The following is a 22,092-nucleotide window of genomic DNA, read 5'->3' as shown; positions in this document are numbered from 1 at the left end:
TGAGCAAAGTTCATTAATGAGCATTGTTATTATTAGTACATGATGCAACACCTAATCACATCCCTTTGAATTCTTTTTTCGATAATAAGTTTATTATTGATATTATTACTTAATTGTGTAGGTTATATCTAGATTCAAGGTCTTTATTGTGTACGTTATAACTTGATCCAAGGTCTGGTTGCAACACAGTAGAACATTTAAAGTAATTCTGTGTATCACAGATTCATTAGTTTGAACATACGATCAGAGGATTTTGTTTTCGATATCTGTTTTTCAAATTTTGCATACAAGTATGACACAGTTGCAGTTGTAAGCTTTCAGAAACTCTACATGTACTTCGTACATTTTATGTGTATACCCTCAACATTTTGCATAATTTGTGCATTCAAAGTATCACAGATTCAATGGGTCTAACCCTTTCACCCCATTTTCCTGAATGTAGACTCACCCATACCATTGAAAATAATGGGGTTATACCATAGTCCCATGGTGAAAGGGTCCATTTTTCACATTCAGAGCTCATCAAAATTACAGACATGGAGTTCCACTCATTTACCTTACCAAATCAGACAGCACTTGTATAATCGGCCCAGGGCTTTTATTCAAAAAATTGGTAAATTGTAAGGGGCTTACTATAATATAGTAATAAATGCCAAGAGCGTTAATTTGGTAGTGTAAGCAACAGCCACTAAGCACTCACAAAAGCTTATGTTTGAGTTGAATCTCATACAGTGACAAATATAGAGTAAGATGTTGCAGAATGCCGTCCATAAAGTTCTTTTTTTTTCTGACCTTTTCCGGTTCCTCAGCAAATTCTGACCACAAATCTACCTGTGCCTCAGAAGGAAACAATGTTACACTTTCTGTGAACTGTGAATGACCTACTTACACACACACACACACACACACACATACATGATACAATACAAAAAGACCTCTGAGACGTAAACTGCTACAATGTATCAATGTGTGTCTCAGAATCGTTCCATTTACAGTTATTTTCAATACAGTAGGGTTGTCTGATGTAAATTGCTGCAGTCATGAAGCCATAGGCTTCAATATTTGTATTTTGTTTGCAACACAACAGTCATTTTATGACAGCTCATTGGTAATGTTTAGTGTAACGGGAAGGCAAATTGAGATATTACTGGTAAAGATCAAGCAAAACTAAAACCCAAAATAAGCGTCAACCCCTGAAATGATTGCCTATGGGCGTATATGTTGATGGGCCTATTATCAGAAAACTCCTGTATCAAAACTAATGTCTACCTTGTTCAGGGAACAGTTCTGTAGAGCTAAAGCCGGCCGCACACGAGAGAAATTAGCTGAGCAAAAATCCTCGCGAGGAAATTGCTCAGCAAACTTCTCTCCGTGTGCGGTCGATTTTTTGCGCGTTGCATCACTCTTTTGCGCGTTGAGTAAAATATCCAACATGTTTGATATTTTTTTCCTCGCGAGGAAAATTACTCACCGTGTGCGCCCGACTGAGTACTTACGACTTTCTACCTACACGCATGCGTGGAATCACATGACAGTACAAAATGGCTGCCCCCATGGAAACGATCGATCTTGATGTCGTTGATTAAAATGTGACCAGTTGGTGAGTAAATATGTTACACATCTGATTTTTTGTTGCAAGAAAGATGCAAAGAACATAAGATCTACCTTTTTTGCGCCTACTGGTGCGGGTACTGCAGAAAATATACGGATTGGACCAACAGATACTCGTATCACAGCACCTTCGATGCATTGGGACTCGTAAACATGAATAGGGTGTTCAGGGAAAAATTCTGTAAAATCCCAAGTGAATTAATTTTGATGCTACTGGATAGATCTCAGGGGAAAATTACAATACTTTTTATCTTGTGAAAATCGGAGCAATCTAAACTCGTTATAGATTTTTTCTCATCAAATGTTCGCGTTTAGTAAAGCAGTACATCGCTATTCTTTCAGTGAATAGCGTTATTTCTAAAAATATATTTGTTTCATTGCAGTCGCTGCCTCATATTCCAATCGTCATTTTGCGAAAAAAGTGAAGTATCTAGGAACCATTACCATTGTTCAGGAACTCTGAAGTCTACTGGTCTAGATCGTGGTGTTTCATCTAGAAGGGTGACAGGGGATTCCCCTTCTGTTGACTTGTTGGCAACCCCTAGCAACTGACCAAGGGGCGATTGGTGCCCCACTGAAATAATGACAGTTGACAAAATATTTTTACACAGTCAAGAACACTGAATGGTAAGTGAATTGTTAATTTTCTTTAATGTTCAAAGTATAAACAAATTAACAGGTGTAAACTAACTTAGAGCTAGTTTAAGCAGATTTTTGTTCTTGTTGGTTTAAGCAGGTTTTTGTTCTTGTTGGTATTAAAATTTGGATGTATTGCAACATAACATCGGCTGGTACACATGTAAATGTTCAAAATGATTATTTCAGAATTCCTGTGAAAAAGGTATTGTTAGTTGGTACAGTCCACGGTTTCCCCTTCTGTCAGACTCAATCAACAACAACACCCCAACACCCCCCCACCCCCTGTTTCTGACATGTTCATGGATGAAACAATGAGATCAGCCTACGCCAAAAAAGAAGTTACCGGGTGCATTGGCAATATTCAAATGAGCAGAGGGTCAGTCAATCTGCCATGAAGGTGATTTAATTTTGTGAAATATGTTTGAAGAAGAAACAGATCCGTCATTGAAGGCTGTCTCAACAATATGTAATGTATCAAATTCAGGTTATAAAATAAAGTCCAACTCCTTTCTTTTCCAACTCAACATTTAGATCTCAAGGGCACAACAGTGTATAACAGTGCAATGGAAGCAAATGACAGTGCATCTGAGGATGAAGAAGTATTATTGCTTCTTTTGCTGTTGCGCAGATGTCGGCGTCGAAGGAGAGCAGCGTGCAGAACAACATGGACAAGACAGTGGATAATGCGGCGACAGGCTCAGGGAGTGTATGCGAATCTGGTCCAAGAATTAAGGGCTGAAGACCCTGAAAGCTTCCGCCAGTTCCACCGTCTAGACAGACAATCATTTCAAGACATCCTGACAATGATAAGCCCCTACATTGAGAAGCAAGACACTAATATGCGATCTGCAGTTAATCCCAGTGAAAGACTTGCTGTAACCTTACGATTCCTTGCTACAGGTAGGTGTACTATCAGTAAATGCCTTAGGGCATATTTCTGTGATTACCCACAAGCAATATTCATCAGCACTCAAGACACTATGATTGATATTTCGAAGATTTGCCACAATATCTTTAATTGTAAGTAAATAGAAAACCAAACCCTTTTTCCATAAATAACAGTAATTTGCGTAATTTTGTGCTATAAATACTTCATTTATTCTAGTCATTTTTAATTTTATTTTCAATTAGCTGTTACTAAGACTATTTTTTTGTTCAACTTGTTTTTTTGTTCTGTGTATCAACTACATTTATTCCACTATAGACAGACAGACATATACATACATACATACATACATACATACATACATACATACATACATACATACATACTCACACACCTACCCACTTACTAACCTACCTACCTAATTATAATGAATATGTTCAAGTGATACATTGTATAGGGTAAGTGAATATTGTAGACCATTTCCACTACTAAGCATATGCTTGGCTATGTTGTGAATTATGTTGTCATCAACTTTTTCTTTTCAGGGGAAACATTCAGAAGTCTTTCCTTCCAGTTCAGGATTGGTGAAAGGACTATTTCAGCCATCATAGAAGAAACATGTGGGGCCTTATACAATGCAATGAAGGAAAAATTCTTGAAGGTATAGATTCCATATACTTTATTTATGAAATGTTTTGAACAACAATGAACTGTTAATTACAACTACTCTGCTGCAACTCATTTACATCTGAGTGAATATTGGTGTATGTCGTTCATCAGATAATTGTGAATTGACTGTGTTACTGTTATCTGATTGCCAGATATTCTGCTGTGGAGTAGATGAACAGCAGAATCTGTAGCTGCATGAAAGGTGGTATTGATGGGACTTGAGTTTTGTTGATATGGTACCTGCCAGTTTTGTGTGTATGCTTGAAATTGCTGATGATTTTGAAAGGCATTATAATGCATAAGAGACCCTGTCTGTGCCTCAAACAGAATATTTGATATTCGGTGTTGGGCCAAATGTCTCATCTTTGGTTCAAGTTCCCGTAGAGTTTGGGTTACATAATTCCCAAAAGTCTCAACAGCATCCTTTTTTTCATCACCACACTTCTGTCTTTTGTTTCTTTCAGTAATTGATTCAGCAACTCCCTTTATAAGTTCATATTCCATTTCTGCCTGATGTCTTTTGGAAGACTTCATTTTTGTCTTCATTGGCTTGTTTGTTGATTTATCATCACCGTCTGTTGAATCCTTACAGCTGGCTGGGGTTGGTGGCATAGAGAAATCCAATGTTGAATTTGACTCATCATCTATCAATTGTGGTTCATCAATATCATCATCTACTGAGGATGGGGATGGCTGAAATGATTAAAAATATCAGTTATATTAATTGTCTTTTATAATATTTTGGGTTACTTACAAAATACAATACTATAAGGACAAGGGCTCAGTGACAGATGTATTGGACAAGCCATACATGTATATTCAAGTCAAATACATCACTGATTGGGCCTGAGTCCATACATATCTGTATTTTTTTTTTTTTTTTCTTTTTGGAGGATTTTTTTTTACTTTTTTATTACATTTTATGAAGAAAGCCTGCATAACATTACACTTGAAATGATCAATCTAGCTGCTTCCAATTACATTGTTTTTTTACACATAAACATTAAGGAGTCTAATGAATGAAACTCACACTTAGAACTGAGGGTTAAAGTCCTCAGTGTATTACATTCATAAAGACTCATTATGTTTAACATTAACACAGTAATTTGTATCAGCCAGATTAATTACTTTAAGTGTAATGTGATGCAGGCTTTGTCAAAGGTTACAACAATAGGTGTATAATAATCTCTGATATTTTTATTAATTTTTTCAGACTCCAACATCAAAAGAAGAATGGCTGAAAATTGCAGAAGAATTTCATCAAAAATGGAACTACCCATGCTGCATTGGTGCCATCGATGGGAAACATATCGCCATCGTTCAACCACATCACAGTGGAACTGAATTTTTTAATTACAAACACTTTTTTAGTATTATTTTATTGGCTTTAGTAGATGCAAATTATAAGTTCACTTGTGTAGACGTTGGGGCAGCTGGTCGGGAAGGTGACGCAGGAGTTTTTAATAATTCTGCTCTTAAAAATGCATTGAATGCTAAATGTCTCGATTTACCACCTCCAGAGAACATCCAAGGGGTAGAGTATATCAATGAAATGCATTATCACATTGTTGGGGATGATGCATTCCCCATGTCTAGGACAATCATGAAACCATATCCTCACAGAAGTTTAAATACAGAAGAGAGGATTTTCAACTATCGACTCTCCCGTGCCCGTCGGGTAGTTGAAAATGCATTTGGAATTCTATCCAACAGGTTTCGTGTTTTTCATACCACCATCAACCTAAACCCTGATAAAGTAACAGGTTTGGTTTTAGCAGCATGTTGCTTGCATAATTTTATGGTTGATAAAAACAAGCACACCTATGTAGGCATTGCTGATACTGAAGATGTTGAAAATCACACATTTACTGCTGGTGCTTGGCGCAATGATCCAGCACTAGTTGGATTGGCTCCAACACTGGGTAGAAATCCAACAAGAGAGGCAAAGGAGCAGCGTCGACTTCTTACAGGTTACTTCTGCTCTCAAGTTGGATCAGTTCCATGGCAAAACCATATGACTAGTCTGTAAGTCTTTCGTGGACAATGTGATTTCTGGCCAATTTATGGCATGAAAAATATTTCATAGACTGTTTTTAGTCTATGGTGATTTTTGCTGAATTTTTCATTGGTTGTGTTCGGCTAGCGCACCATGGAACATGAGGAGTACATTATCTTCTAGAACATTTACTGTATGGCACTACAATTTGTGCTTCATGTTGTGTCAATTTTATATTGAATCAAATAAAGTTTTAAGAAAAATGAACCGGTCGTAGCATTGAGTTAAAGGCACAGTAGCTGTAACTTTTGATAATGTTTCATATTCTTCTCCCTACATCATGTTGATATGTCAAGTATTCAGCTTATCACCACAGTCAATACATGCATTACCAGCAATGTTGTTGTTGAAAACTGACTTTTAATCTTGACTTAAAGTCAAATGTCAACAAAAAAACATGGCATTTAATTTAGTGAAGAGAACAAGAAATAGCAATTGTTGAACAGAACAAAAATGGTGAAATAATCATCAAAAGTTACAGCTACTGTGCCTTAAGATTATAGTTGTGACAAAATCTGTTCATTAGTGAAAAATGAAGATCAGCCTCCATGTTTTTGCAATGTTGGCTATTGATTGGTGAATTTTCAGTCACAATGAGACAAATCTGCATGTTCTCCACAACAACAGATAATACAATAGTTGTTTAATTTATGGATACATTATTTAACAAAATACTTACCTCATCCAAATTTGATATTGATGGTCGAGATGCAATGAATGGATCCAAGAACTGCAACTTGTCCAACAACCAATTTCTTCTCTTACTGGTGTTGCGTGCACTCCCACTTGATCCAGGCTTCTTGGCCTTCACATAGTTGTTACGAAGATAACGTAATTTCACCTTTACCCAGTCAGCTGAAGATAATGACATTTTAATCATTTATTTACTCATATTGAAATAATGAAATGATCTTCAGTTCTTAATGGAAAAGAAAAAGTTGTTATGGTTTCAAAGTTAAAGGGACATTATAATTTTTGGTAATTTTTCCAGTATTATATTTATATAACTGCAATACGCAATTCCCATCTGTATGTCAAGCTGAAATATTCAGTATTCCGCCAGTCAAGACATCCTGTATATGTGAAATGACCATTGTTATTGTTATTGTTGACAAATGAGTTCCAGTCTGGACTTGAACACAATTTTCTGATTACACTAAAATAGGTTCTGTTGATAAGTGAAACATTGGGCATTTCATCATGGTTCAGGTTTTTAAAAAGAAACTGTAGCTGGAACAGAACAAAAAATTCTGAAAATCTCGACAAAAGTTACACCTAATGGAGCTTTAACATACAGAATCAATCATGCTCATTGTTTCATTCCAACTTATTTCCAAAACCACCAGCCAGATTGCTTGACATGAAATTTGTCATAAAGATGTAAAATATGTCACAATGTCCTTAAATATAATGACATATGCAATGCAATGTTGCCTTTAACCATTTGTTTTCATTCATACTTAAAATTATTCAAATCACCGATCCAAATGTGTAAGTATATGCAAGTCTTTGAGAATATTCCTGATGTAAACTCAAGTCAAAACTATTTCATTGCTCAAAACCACTTGTCAAATTACTTTGATATAGGCATACAGGTCATATATCAGTGTGCCCTCTAACTAACAAGATTTCAAAAACTTTTGAGTCAATTTTAAAACTTGGTTATTTTTCTTGAGTCACCATGTATTATTTCCTATTTAGCTGAAAATTTTCTTGTGTCACAGAGAATATTTTTGAGTCATGACTCAAAAATTATGCTTAGGGGACCACCATTTGATTTCTGGGGGGAGGGGTATGGAGGATTTTGAGGGAAAAAAAATTGTCGCCAGGTGAGATAGAAGAAAAAAAAAATTGATCCTGTCATGGCCTTAGAAAAAAAGAATTGTCATAACAGACAGAAGTGAAAAAAAAATTGTCACAATGCACCAGGAATTAGCAAAATTTGGAAACCCTATTCTCATGTATTCTTTAACGGCGCGCCGCCATAGGCGGCGCAAATGTTTTTACCACAAGAAATTCTTATGTTTTTTTCCCAGCACTTATGATATAAGCATGCACTACATAGGTCTACTTTACACCTCAGTACACTCAATGTTTTCCTTCCCTTTACTGACCCAAGAAATCATATTTCAGGATTTCTGTTGCAATATCTCAATGGTATAGGCACTATCTAAAGGGGACTTTTTTACTTCTGTAAATTGTGAAAATTTTAAAACAAAAGACAGGAGTCAATAAACTAGTGTTAAAATCAATATATTATTCTCTCAATATAAATATATAAGGAATATGTACAAGTTGACAATGAAAAATTGAGGAATAACAAATATAATGAAACACACGGGAGGGGGGTCACTAAAAAAATTGAAAACTTCAGGGGGCGTTACTCAAAATGTGAAGAGGAAGAAGGGGGGGGGGGCGCGGGGTTACTCAATTTTTTTTGACGAAATAAATTGAAACACATCTCAGATTGCACCATTTCATACATCCATTTCTCAAAATTTTAAATGCGAGAGGGGGCACCCCCTCTCGTGCTCTCCCCCTTGGGTCTTCTAACAGTTTTACTGGTAAAAGACAAATTTAAAATACCTATCGGATTGCACTACACTGCACCGTGGCGCACATCAATTTCTCAAAATTTTCACAGGATCTAGGACAAAACTGAACTGTTGTGAATTCATCCTTTATTATCACAGAAACATGTTTTCATTTACCTCAGTTCAATGACCATTTTGACAGTTAAACATACCATATTCATGCTTTTCATTAGAACAGCTGGAGAAATGACACAAGAAGGTCACAGATTTTCCATTCCTGTATATTTATTTATCTTCGGTCTCTGGCAAACAGAACTGTTTTTCACAAATTGTATTGTCATTGTTTGGTTGTTGAATATTGTGGCACAAACACTGATCATGCATAAAATGTAAAAAAATATTGCAGTGTTCAATGTCATTTTCAAACAGTTTTACTGAGTGCAAAATAACCTGAAACTCCTCTCAGATTGCACCATTGAACAATCAATTTCCCAAAATTTCCAATACGAGAGGGGGGAACCCCCTCTCGTGTCTCTCCCCCTTGGGGTGTTCTAACATTTTCACTTAGTAAAAAAATTAAAAACACATCTCAGATTGCACCAGACTGCACCATTGTACACATCAATATCTTAAAAATTTCCATGCAAGATAGGGGAAAGCCCCTGTGACACTTCCCCTAAGCCTCTCGCGTGTTCTCTCCCTGTACTTCCAAATTCTGCCCGGTCAGATATCCTAGTGAAAACCCTGTCATAAAAACCCATCCAAATTAAACATGTACTATATGGTTAGATACTGCGTGAGCTTTTATATCTTTATTTTGTTGTGACTTACAATTTCATTTTGATGGGTTCACCTTTTTTGAACCATCATGAGATAACTGATGATAGTCTAGCAGAGTACATCAGGATTTCAAAGGTCTTTACTGTTGCTGTATTTTGTAAATGTTACAAATACATGTATTTGTATTTAACTTTTCTAAGTGGGGGGGGGGGGATCAGTCAAAATTCCAGAGTTAGAGAGGGGAGTTACTCAAATTCATCATGGGGTGTCACTCGAAATTTCTGAGTTTCAGGCCGTAAATAATGACGGCTCCCTTATACAACGCATCACAAACTTGATGACAAAGAAAAAAAAATTTGCATTGCTACTCCATTTGAAAAAAAAAATTGATGCAGCTCTGACAGTAGAAAAAAAATTGCTGTCACTGTGACAGGAAAAAAAAATTTGCTCCCATACCCGTTTCCTCCATACCCCCCTTCCCCCAAAAATTAAATGGTTCTCCCCTTAGAGGGCACACTGCATATAATAGTTCAAATCATATGTATTCGAGGAAATGTGTCTCATTATGAGGGACAATTAATATGATCCAACTTGAAAAATGTGGAGAACATTTTTATTCTATGGATTAGCTTAGGCTTGTAGTAAAGTATGATACAATTACCTATATAATGTCTACATGTGGGTATATCACATAGAACAGAGCTGCATTAGGGACAAGTCATTTTCTTAAGCAGGGGAGGGGCGGATGTGAATTAATTATTGTACACACCAATTGGTTTCTGATTCAAATTGACATTTCGGCCAATTGTTTAAAAAATTAATTTTTATTAAAATGAGAGAAGCCATAACTAATTTATAAAAGTAAAATATACTTCCTGCAAACATGCTTTTCCTTCTCTCCACCCACCCTTACTTGATAAATCAAAAAGGCGAAACATTCAGATTTTATCCTGATCTTTATGAGATAAATATAAAAAAATTATATGCTAAAATTCATGATTGGTTTTTTCCTATTTCTTTTTCTGTTTATGTTCCCCTTTTTCTGAAAATCACATAATTGCCTATGAATGCCACAGTATCGAAATGAAAGGCGCCATACAACAATAAGATATTGGCCTCATTTAGCATTTTTGTAACAGGTGACAAAGTGCTTCGCCGCCATAATAAAATTAAAAAGAAAAAGTGACCCCTCCCCCACCGAAGATACTTACCTGCCCCTGTTATAATAATTACCATTTCGCTGTGCGTTTATTATTATTCAAATTATTTGTGACGGTCTTTGCATATGTTTAATCAGCTATATTCGTCGTGCGGCGCACGTTTCGCGAGGGTGTCCCCCTTGTTGAAATATATCCCAAGATGCCTCACTAAATCAGTGGCCTTTCTGTACGCAAAAACGAACTTGCCAAAACTAACACGCAATAAAAGATCTATTGATCTAATTTAAATATCTGCTAAATATTGAAAAGGGATTACATTATGTTAAAATCCCATTTGATCGTGATTTTCGTGTATTTAGCCCCGGTTACTCTGATCGCTCGAGCATAACCGTACACAGATTTTCGACAGAATTGATATATATAAAGGGGGTTGCACATAGTAAAGGTAAATTGTTTTTATCTCACCCCGATAGTACCGAGAAGTTCTGGATATACTAAAACGTATGCTTTACAACATTAAAGTCGCGCAAGCGCGGCACGACGATACTAGCAAAGGAAGGAATGTTTAGGGGAGAGGAACTTGAGCGGAGTTATATGATTGACTTAAAGAACACAAATATGCGATTCTCCCTATTTTACCTGTTTTTCCAAGCTCCGTCCCTATTGCTACAAGTGCATGTTCTTTTTTGTCCCTATTCTTAAAATCGGGTGATCTAACGTCGTATAAGGCGGGATAACTTGACCAGATTTCAACTAATTTATCCCCAATAACTGCATCAGCTATATAACTATAGTTTTCCACGGGGGCAGCCATTTTGTACTGTCATGTGATTCCACGTATGCGCGTAGGTAGAAAGTCGCGAGTAAAATTACTCAGTCGGGCGCACACGGTGAGTAATTTTCCTCGCGAGGAAAAAATATCAACATGTTGGATATTTTACTCAACGCGCAAAAGAGTGATGCAACGCGCAAAAAATCGACCGCACACGGAGAGAAGTTTGCTGAGCAATTTTCCTCGCGAGGATTTTTGCTCAGCTAATTTCTCTCGTGTGCGGCCGGCTTTAATTAAAATGGTCTTGTTTTGTCTTGATCATCGGACCTTGCTGTGTCTGTTATAAGTTTCCCATGTCATTCTACATGGGTGCCAACATCAGCATTCAGAAGCCATACTGTATACATTATGAAGCATACACTGTATTTCCATACCATCAACAATGTGCATTGTTTGTTTACCAGTAACAGGCCCATTTATGGTGTGTAATGCTATCACTCAACAAGTCCTCCCTTTGTTCACACTGCCAAGATACAAGTATCTGCTGTGATTTTGACTTTTGAACATAATCATGTGGTTTTATTTCAAAAATGATTCACTTCAAATTTGAACGTAACATAATTTTAATCATGGTCACATAGTATAGCAAAACAAGGGACAGTTAACACCTACTGCACAGTATGTGATTGTTAACAAGTTTTTGTATGTTTTTTGCTACAGGAGAGAAAACAATCCGTGGCTGACTATTTCAAAAGGAAAGCTGAAAGGTCAGAGGTCAGAGACAAGTCAAATGTTGACTCCCAAGGTGAAAGGTCAGAGTTCAAGAACATTCCAAAAACAGACTTCAAGAGAAAGGAGGATTTTTGTATGGATGGTTTCACTCCAGTCCAAAATGATGGCGGTGGTTACCTTGATGAAAGAAAAAGTCCAGCACAAAGATCATTAAATTTTGGTCGTTCTGTAGATGAAAGGAGGCTTAAGTCAAACTTAGGATCACGATTTGTTTCTGAAGATGATGATCTCGCTAAAACATTAACTGATATAGATAGCTTTGATTATGAAGATTCATATCAAAAGAATGGTCACAATTGTGACAGCCATAGGAAGGAATCATATCGCCAGAGGTCATCACAGGGTCACCAAAGGTCATCTCAAGGTCACCAAAGAAGCACTCTTACAAAGGAGAATCTTGAAGAACACAATAAAACCTTTCTTGATGACAATAAGGAAGAATATCGTCTGAATATGCTGTCTCGAGGGGATGAAGATGTTCTAGCTGGAGACCCATCTACACCAGTCATTGATAAATATGGCAGTACATTGAGTAGTGGTACGCTGACACCAAGCCATGGTGGTGGTATTCCCATGGCAAGTCAGGCGAGTACTCAGACACCAAGTCAGGATGGAACGTTGACACCTAGGAACTCCAGGGAAACATCGCCCAGCAAAGGTGAACCCAAAATGGTGACTTTTTCAACCAATGGACATGAGGAGTACTACTATGATCCAAAATCTAAAATCCACAATTCTTCAAAGTCGACTCTAACTGAAAAACCATCATTTGAGTACGTAGAGAATGATTATAATGCTGATTACAGATCAAAAAGCCAGAGTAATTCATTACTTCCTAAGAATGGCGATTTAGATGATTTCCCAGGAGTGCAGATGAAAGAGGATTATTCTAAACCTGAGTTTGATAAGTTACACATGCCTGATTCATACAACCAGTTTGAACGGAAGGGAGGATTTTCGGATGGAAAATCTGGATTTGACAAAAGTGGTTTTGATGATATCGTATCGGTAACATCAGGATCAACGATGTCTTCAGTGACATCACATGATGAAAGACAATTTCGTCAAGGATTAGCCAACTTGGACGCAGATATTGCACGATTGCAGAGTAATTTAAAACAATTGAAAAACTAAATATAGATTTTCAAAAAACTACTGTTTCGAAATCACAACTAGTACAGTGTTATGTCACTTTAATTTGTATTGCATCAAGACTTATAAAGTGTACAGTAATTTTTTTCCATATTCTATGAAAAATTAAATTAAATTCTTCTCCAAAACAACAATCCTGCCAAATAATGTGTCCTTCAACTCCAGCAAAATAAAACAGTTTCACCATCAATATCTGTAAGTTAAAAAGTGTGATTTTCAACAGATCAGTGGTGTTTTGAGTATCAGTAAAGAATTTGTTCAAGAGGGGTTCCACTCAGGTAGGAATGAAAGAGGGTGTTCTGAGTTAGTCAAGGATAAGTAATAAGAGCTGGATATGTGTCATATCAATAGTTTACAATCCATAATCAATATTCCCAATGGGTGATCAGTGTTTCATCTTGGCTATGTGATTGTTGGATACTTTTAATTTGGCAAGCCATGCCTCACATGGCAAACACAGCAGCAATGGGATGACACCCAGTGTTTCATCTCTACTATGTGATTGTGGGATATCTTTAATTTGGCAAGCCATGCCTAACCTGTCAAACACAGCAACAATGGGATGACACCCAGTGTTTCATCTTGGCTAGGTGATTGTGGGATATCTTTAATTTGGCAAGCCATGCCTCACCTGTCAAACACAGCAGCAATGGGATGACACCCAGTGTTTCATCTTGGCTATGTGATTGTGGGATATCTTTAATTTGGCAAGCCATTTCTCACCTGTCAAACACAGCAGCAATAGGATGACACCCTATCATGCCGCATCATGTTCCTATACACTTTGCTGGTGCCCAGTCAAAGCCAGGCAGAAATGTATTGACTCAAATGAGTCTAACTACAAATAACAATTTATGCATTCGTTGATTTTGTTACTGTTTATTACATCCCCTTATGACATTTACAGACTGTTCTAGCCCTGATTAAAACAGAAGTTGTTAATAAATAGTTTTAAAGTCTCCTTCATAAAACTTTACGGCCATGAACATATTTGCTCTGATTATCACAAGGAAACAATTTGCAGCCCTATTCAATATGCCTGGTGGTGGCAGATTATGTTTCATTTTAGTCTACAGGGTCGTTGGGTCCCGTGATTTGACAATCCATGCCTGTCTGTGAAACACTGTAGGGACATCCCACAAAGGGACGACACTCACCCACCTTTTGATGCAATACATAGCCATAAATTTCCACCCTTCAATGATCTTAAATCTCTCATGTTTGCAAATATAGCAAGGAAAGAACAATCAACGCCCCCCCCCCCCCCTTTTTGTTGATAACATCCTGGATGGAATATTGAGATCAAGTTCACTTAGTACATTTTCACTGAATACAGCAATCAGTTCATAAAAAAAAATTCTGTGAAAAGTATTTCAAAACCCCATCAATAATTCCAAATGTCCCCTTGTAATTGTGGCGATTCAAGGGGTAAAATTCAGTTTTAGTAGCGTCCCAGAATGAAACACTTGGATGATTAACCCAATGAGTGCAAATATCCGTATCTTGATATTTATGATGGCTTTGAGATAAATGAAACTTAAAGACACCATAACTTACCTGATTAATGCTGAACCTAATTATCCTTGTTCAGTGCGGTTCATAATAAATAGAAACAAGACAGAGTAATATGGCTGTAGCAACGTTACCTCAATGTTGTTGACTCTTGCCATCTTTAGCATCAGTGATTCTGATCATATGATGATATACCCTGCCCAATGCCATGGCAAACTACTGTGAAATGTCAGTGTATTTTTGAGTGATATCAAGTATTTGTATGAAATATGATAATAGTGAATGTTGTCTTATTTGTGAATCAATTTAGGTCAAAAACACTTAGAAAGTCATGCCAGTAAAGAAAAACAATAAAATTTTATCACACTTCCTGTGTGACACTATTTCACAAAACCAATGAAAAAATGTCCTGCATTGCAGTCTGTACCATAAAGATACCACATACAGCATGGAGACGATCTAAACGTTGTGATATTGAAAAGAAGCTGATCATAGACTGATTGTCACCTTTTGAAATTTTTCTGACATCAGATGACAATGCATATTGTTTATCTGTTCAACTTTATCATTCATACATCTCTGGTCTTAGAAAACAAGAGTACCTTATATGTATATACTATTATCCAAGTTTTTATAGACTTTTTGTCTCACTTGCCGTGCAGAATGAATACTGTAGTATCAATATCGTTGGATTGTATCAGTTATCAGTCTGTCATGAAATACTGTAGTGTCTACCTCTGTAACTGTATCTTTGATTATGTACATATTCTGTAAAATAATATTTGTATTTTTTATACGTTGATGATTCAATTTTATCAACAAGTCTCCTGTGTACTTCCAAACTTCTGATAATAATGAACTAAAATTAAACCTTTCAACTGATTGGAAAATCAGAAATTAGCCTTGGTCATTTTGTTTGCCATTTGTACTTTCAACACAAGTGCCTTTTGTATGGTTGTGTCCTTTCCTACTCTGCTTTTACTGTCATTGAGAATATTTTGTCAGAACATTTTATGTTGGCCTGGTTGTGTCTAAAAAGGAAACATGTAGAACCCTTGTGATGATTTGAGTTAAAGTGCTGGTTGATATTCTGAGCAAATGACCCTCAACCTAAAACCCAGTGACCCTTAATATCAGCTGTGTTTTTATGGAAATGTCTCGGTGTTACAGGCAAAATAGAACTCAAAACAAGACAGATTTGGATGGGAATGTCTTGTATTAGTGAGGGAACGTACATGTCAGACATGTCAAGTGTTACACATTCCATCTTAACACATTGTAGGAACATTTTTGATGCGTTTCTCTGATGTTCACAGAAATGGCAGTTTAATTCTGTATACTGCAGCCAAACATAAATAGCCTTTCTTTGATTTGTATCATTTCACACAAAAAAAATGTAGCTCCCCTTATACAAATTCATGCACAGGGTGTACTATGCAAATTACATTTATGCAAATCAGTTTCACAAACACATGATTCTAGGGGCTTACTGTATCCTTTTGAACAAAATAATCATCCTGTATGATTTTTCGCCAATGCCCACCATAATTTTGGAAATTCTCTCATCTTTCTCTATGCAATACAATTGACCATTCCTGATAGTTTCAGTGTGCATCACGGGACATCTCATTCGTCAGTTTGAACACACATCAAAGGAGTACTGGTTTGGAATGACCAATGAGCCTTCAGTAAATGAAAAAATATTTCATCGGCTGTCTTCTTAACAGACAACTTGCATCAAATACTTTTGTGAAGAGGCATCATCAAACACTGTTTTCTTGATTGTGTTTTGTGTGATTTTTAAAATCCAAATATGAAAGAAAAGGTGCTTTATGAATGTTTAAAAAACCTTGCAATTTAAAATGATACCATCATTTGAACCTATGCACCAGTACACCACTTCAGTACATCCAGCAGTATTGCTCTTAGTTTCCATTTATTCTTTTTGCAACACGATATCTTAGTTTCTTCATCTGTCGGCTTCACAATTTAACTCTTTTCTCAAGGTAGTTTAAAAAAAACAAATGAGAGACGCAAATGCAGCTTTACAGCATGTTCATATAGATTTCTTTTCAGCCTCTCCCTTGGAAATCAAATGGTCCTTCCCTTGTTCACACTGGTAACTTTTTGGCCGTATTCAGTGTAATTCCTATCCAATGCAGCTGCATGTACCTTTTCCAGTGTATACAACTTGTCAAGAAGTGTTCTTTTGCCAACCTTGAATTTGCTCAACTAAGAAATTTTGTTTTCTCTTTTGTGAAGTTATTTATGGTTTTAACATAGTACGTCCAAAAAGTACTTGTGTTTGGATAATAAATTTGCAGGAAGGAAAGAATCGCAACAGCGTTTAAATCCCCAATAGCTGCAAATTTTATACATTATTTTCAGGATTTTATTTTCACAGTTGGTTCATTTAAATGTGCTTTACTGAAGGACGTGTATAGAAGTATCACTGTTCGCTGATTTGGATGCATGCTCACAGGTTTTAAATAATAAACAGGTGCAGCACTCCTAAAATGGTACCCCCACGGACAAATACAAAAAATGCAGTATTTCATGCACATACACATCGTGGTCGTCTAAGAAACAAACATGATGCCATTTAATCGAATGTACCATACACGGTAGCCGAAATTTTACTGTCATAATCTTTTCTCTGTCACTTAATTAGTTTTTGAAAATGGCGGGAAATCTGAAAGAATGTTAAAACTTCTGAATCTACATGCCACTTTAGACACTTATGACAGTGTTATACACTTTTTCAGTTAATGGGTCTTATTTCAAAGAAATCTCTTGGAAAACAGGATATTTTATGATCGGTTTATTGCACATTCGCAGCTATTGGGCGGCTGGATTGCTGAGTGTTGCTGCATGTATCTGTCGTCCACGAGTTCAGTGAACTGCCGATAACATTACGGATGATGTTGTTTTCAGATCGATCTGCCACTCCTACACGTCTAAACGTTTGGACGCTTATGACGCGTCGGATGCGTTCAGTTTGATCACATGGGAAGTGTTATGTGTGTTCAAGTATTGAACATTTGTGTTCAGAAATAGAATGGATGTGGTCAGCCATAGATCGCTGCCGTTCTAACACCAACTGATAACAGTGTTTGTCGCGTGTTTTTATCCAGACAATATTATTTTTAGTTAGAGACACACATCACGATATCTGTAATTTGTTTTCTGCTCCAGTAAATTCCTCTGAACAAAAAACGAACAAATATTTTGTTTGACTCGTATATATGTGAATTCGAGTCAGTGAACACTTTTTGAAATCAAAGGCACATGTTGGTAGTTCTGAAAATGTTTTCAAGTTTATTAATTGCTTGTAATAAAAGGAGGTAAATGTCTTTAAACTCTTTATTTCGATAAAATCGTGAAGACAAAAATCTTCCGGAACACTGGTGTTCAATTTGTGAATATTCGTATTCTAACAGAACGCCAAACAGAGAACACTAGTGTTACCAACTAAATGAACACTTGTGTTCCTGGTTGTCCCGAGTATGACGTCACGGATAATCGGGCTTCCTCGGGTCACACGAGGGCCCCTCTGAACATGCGCACATTAGATGCAAGCCGCGCCGCTGCTGCAGACGACACATTTTGTTGCCGGCGGTATTTTCACATTCTATGATTTTAGCGATTGAGTTCTGCCAGTATTTTGTGACGGTGTGATAGCTTTTTACACAGAGAGTTTGACTGCTACGGTAAGTATTGTATATCGTGGCAAAATGGCATTGAATAGGCACCAAGTGTGAACTGTGGCCCGGCGATAAGCACATGACACTCCTCAGAAGTGTATTTTTGCCGTAGAGTACCCTCTCTCGCAATATTGTGAGTCACTTACGGTCTAATTTTAATAATTATCTCGTTTTGTGTTTATACTACTAGACAGTTGCAAATTTTCGGGCCATATTCGTTAGTCCAAACACAAATTTTGCAAATCACAAATAGAATGCTAGTGTTCGGTAATGCTCAGCATTGACCAAGCAACATTTTTTCTAATATAACTGTAACCCAAACGTTATAGTCTGTTGTTACATTTAAAAATCGCATTCAGGCCAGTTAACATGCCATTTTGCCACATTACAATATGTGTCAGTCACAACATTTCTATGTGTACATTATTAGGTGAACACATGGTGGTCTCAGTGCTTTCCAGAACACATGTATTCTATTTACTTACTCTGCACACTTACATTGTGTTCAAAAAGTGTTACAGTGTTCTGATGCGTAAACAGTGTTCTATTTCATGTAATTTTGAACATATGAAATGCGTTCAAAAATAAAGACACTATATGTTCTAAATCTGAACACATGCATTCTAGTTTTCTTACTGACACTTAAACTGCGTTCAAAAAGTGTTACAGTTAAGCGTTCTAATATGTGTTCAATAACTGAACACATAACTTTAGAGTGTAGTACGTCACAAGGACGTCGATCTACGCAACATGCACAATCGCGATCGTAACGTATATACGCGTACCAGTGTTGCCCCTAGCTACAGCATCGGAGGTACACGGGACCATGCTGTGCACATTGGGTTGCCATTGCATCTTCGGTAATAGCGGTAGCTAAAATTGAAATCTGTTGACTGAAAATTGTTTTTAATTATAGACATACTGTTTGGAAATCCACCCAAAAACAGAAAACAAAACAACCCACCTAGAACTTTCAAGAGACCAGAAAGTGAATCAGTACTAAATTCGGGAAGGGGGTCCATATGTTCTGCCAACTCATAAATCTTGGATGGAAAATATGCTGATTGCCGAGAACCTCCCCGTGGTTTTGGGCACGCACAAGCATGCATGCGCACTTGTGAGTTGGGTAGTCTGCTTGATCGATAATCGATCTCGTACTCAGTGCTCTGTCTCAGCACTGTGTACGTTAGAGTGTCGAGCACAGTAGTGTACGCGATCGATTGTTCGAGCAGACTTCCAAGCCCATACGTGGTTTTAGGGATCAAAACTACGGACAGGTTTTCATACAATAATTCTGACAACCCTCTCAAAAGCCAGTGGATCATCCCTGATAAAATTTGCCTGGAAGTACATACCTCTGAACATGTATAACATTGATTAAATCAAGTTTGAAGAGGCGCGCAGTAACTTTTTCGATGTCCATCAGATAAGCGTGTGTCATGATTGTGATGTTCAGTCCCGTTTTCAGTAGGCCTACACGATTGATATTTTTTTGTTTGCTTGTAAATATAGGATCATATTTGTGGCAATAAAAGTACAATACAAAATTAAGTTCAAACTTTTCTCCAATGAAGATAAAGTAATACAGTAAAATAATAATAGCTATTAACAAATATAACTAGGTATTTCTTTGTTCATATAAATATAATCTGCAAGTTGTTCATTAAAAGACAACTCTTGTTTTGTTAGAAAGGAAATAAGCTGATTTTCAGATGTATCATTTGGGAGATTAATTTTACTAAAAAAGTTTTTTCTTTGAACTTTGTATTTCTGACAAACTAATATAAAAGCGCATTTCATCTTCAATATTGTTAGTATTACACTGATTGCAGTATCTTTCAGTTCAACTGTCTACAGATCAAGACACTGCTCGGAAATAATTTTTAACGCAAACTTTTTTCGAGCGACTATGTAATATAAATAAAATGCAGTGGATACGCACGTGAGTGATAAACATCACGTAACTCACCAAGGTAGCCTCACGTCAAGTTGCGCAACAGAGAGGAGTCCGGTGACCTCGGCTTGACCTCACGGAGTGGATGATTCATGGACACGCGAACTTTATATGATCGTAGATAGTATGAAGAGGACTATTTCCCTCTACATTACATCGAAAACAGCGCGTGCCGGGTTAGTTGAGAATCATAACTACTACTGAATGTCATATTGTGAAATGTGTTGTGGACATATTTCCAACCTACGTTTTGTCTAAAGGTCGCGTTGACCTACTTTTCAGGAAACATTCTCTGAGGAGGATGGCTCAGGATGCGGGGTGACTTGAATTCGGATATAGACAACACCATGTTGTCCTTCTCTATGGCAAAAATCTCTCTCTCTCTCTCTCTCTCTCTCTCTGTCTCTCTCTCTGTAGCGTAGAGTCCCGTATAGCTTTATCCGACTTCCGGCGAGGATGAGTATAATTTTTTCTAAGAACACATTACTCAGTTTTTTGAAGAAAAGAGTTGTTTGCAGGGTCAACGTTGTACTTTTTGGTCCGTTGGATGTTTGTAGAAGTTTATACATTTTTACCAGTCGAACTCCCTGAACTTGATCACCCATTAAAGCGCGGAAATTTGAATGAATGGTTGCACTTTCAACCTCTAAATCAAAGTATTATAACATATTTACATATGATTTGCTGATTGAACTTAGTTTTAAAGGTGTGGTGGACAGAGAGAGTAATTTTAAGTTGCGCTTGTGTTTGCGTCCAAGACTTTATTTATTACGAAATTCCCGTCATAAAGGAATTTTCATGTCATTTTCGTCCAAGAATATTTCATTTTCATTGCTTACATTTGAGCAAGTATCATCTGACGAAAACCTGTGAATGCGTCAACTGGGAAAACTGTTCCGTGTCATGAAACTTCTATTTTTGGAAAATGTGGTGTCTCAAATTTTGATTCAAAATTGAGTATTAAAAACATAATGGTTAAAGCAGAGATTGGCCTTTTCAGAGAATGTGTTGTTGGTGTTTGCGGAACAAACAATTTGATTGTCACTTTCAGATGGATAACGACATTTTCGTGAACGTGATAATGTACTCATTTCTTTGCCTCGACTACCTCAGCCGTCTATTTACATGTAATGAAGGTGAATTTCATCCACTGTAAACATTTTGTGTGCGGGCCATTGTGGCAGGGGCAGCCAGTCACCCAATTTTGAGAAACTTTAATACGGGTGTTTGCGTACGTAACTATCATGCTAGTCTAAGGTATTTTGGACAAAATCAAAGAAAAACGGGAAATAAAACTTTGTAACCGCCCTACCGCTACGACTGGACAATATCTCCTCTCGTCCATACTTTCCCATCTCCTCGCTTCCAGCTACGAAAGTTCCCTTTGCCATCTCTTTGGCATGTGTTTTCCCCCTACCCATCTGCAAACAGTTGAGAACACGAATTATAATGAGAGCCCGCCCATTCATGAGCAATAGAATGGAAATTTCCCCGCAAGCTAACAAAGGAAAACTTTCTACCCACCTGATCCTACCAATATACTAGCACACGAAAAAGATGTTCCGCTGATACAAAAAACTGATGGCCCGCCAAGAAATCCCTATTATAATAAATAAATAACTTTTGCATAAACAGCTTTATTGACTGCCCCCAATGGGGGGGGGGGGGTTGTTGTCAAGGAAACCGTTTTGGTCTGGACGTGCATTACATGCATGCTTGCTCAGCTCCTGTTTGTTCATTTTATTTGAGATCGTGTTGAAAATTGCCCACATTATGCTTCCACGAAATATTGATGTAATTTTCCAATTACGCGGTACCATCAAACATGTATATGCGTCTGACTATAAGTATATCTCATATATCTCATCGAA

General features: G+C 37.0%; 3 protein-coding genes across 3 annotated transcripts in view; 2 read left to right on the top strand and 1 right to left on the bottom strand.

The window, feature by feature from the left end:
• LOC139143247 (uncharacterized) overlaps positions 1–15,460 on the top strand; it is a 29,309-nt gene extending 13,849 nt beyond the window's left edge. Inside the window, exon 10 of the mRNA XM_070713403.1 lies at positions 11,828–15,460. Within this exon, the coding sequence (XP_070569504.1) occupies positions 11,828–12,053 (226 nt within the window). The 3' untranslated portion in view covers positions 12,054–15,460. The remainder of the gene's footprint in view (positions 1–11,827) is intronic.
• Positions 1,519–6,068, top strand: LOC139143251 (uncharacterized). Its single transcript, XM_070713436.1, has 5 exons — positions 1,519–1,600; positions 1,995–2,238; positions 2,782–3,150; positions 3,682–3,797; positions 5,019–6,068. The coding sequence occupies exons 3-5, from the start codon at positions 2,814–2,816 to the stop codon at positions 5,832–5,834; spliced, it is 1,269 nt and encodes a 422-aa protein (XP_070569537.1). The 5' UTR covers positions 1,519–1,600; positions 1,995–2,238; positions 2,782–2,813; the 3' UTR covers positions 5,835–6,068.
• Positions 3,875–21,809, bottom strand: LOC139144586 (uncharacterized). The gene is made up of 3 exons (XM_070715311.1): positions 21,746–21,809; positions 6,541–6,716; positions 3,875–4,498 (listed from the first exon to the last, which is right to left on the bottom strand). Exon 3 carries the CDS (start codon positions 4,415–4,417, stop codon positions 3,875–3,877), a length of 543 nt encoding a protein of 180 aa, XP_070571412.1. The 5' UTR covers positions 4,418–4,498; positions 6,541–6,716; positions 21,746–21,809.
• Positions 21,810–22,092: the final 283 nt, after the last annotated feature.

This window comes from Ptychodera flava, chromosome 11 (assembly GCF_041260155.1).
Source record: "Ptychodera flava strain L36383 chromosome 11, AS_Pfla_20210202, whole genome shotgun sequence".
NCBI classification, from domain to species: Eukaryota; Metazoa; Hemichordata; class Enteropneusta; family Ptychoderidae; genus Ptychodera; species Ptychodera flava.
The sequence above is the reverse complement of the archived record's forward strand: the minus strand, read 5'-3'. Positions and strand labels throughout refer to the sequence as shown.

Bases quoted from the DNA above. Each gene is read 5' to 3' on its own strand.
- LOC139144586 (XM_070715311.1), bottom strand. From the start codon at position 4,417: ATGCCACCAACCCCAGCCAGCTGTAAGGATTCAACAGACGGTGATGAT.
- LOC139143251 (XM_070713436.1), top strand. From the start codon at position 2,814: ATGGAAGCAAATGACAGTGCATCTGAGGATGAAGAAGTATTATTGCTT. The intron at 3,151-3,681 runs GTAGGTGTACTA...TTTTCTTTTCAG, and splicing joins CTTACGATTCCTTGCTACAG to GGGAAACATTCAGAAGTCTT. The intron at 3,798-5,018 runs GTATAGATTCCA...TAATTTTTTCAG, and splicing joins TGAAGGAAAAATTCTTGAAG to ACTCCAACATCAAAAGAAGA.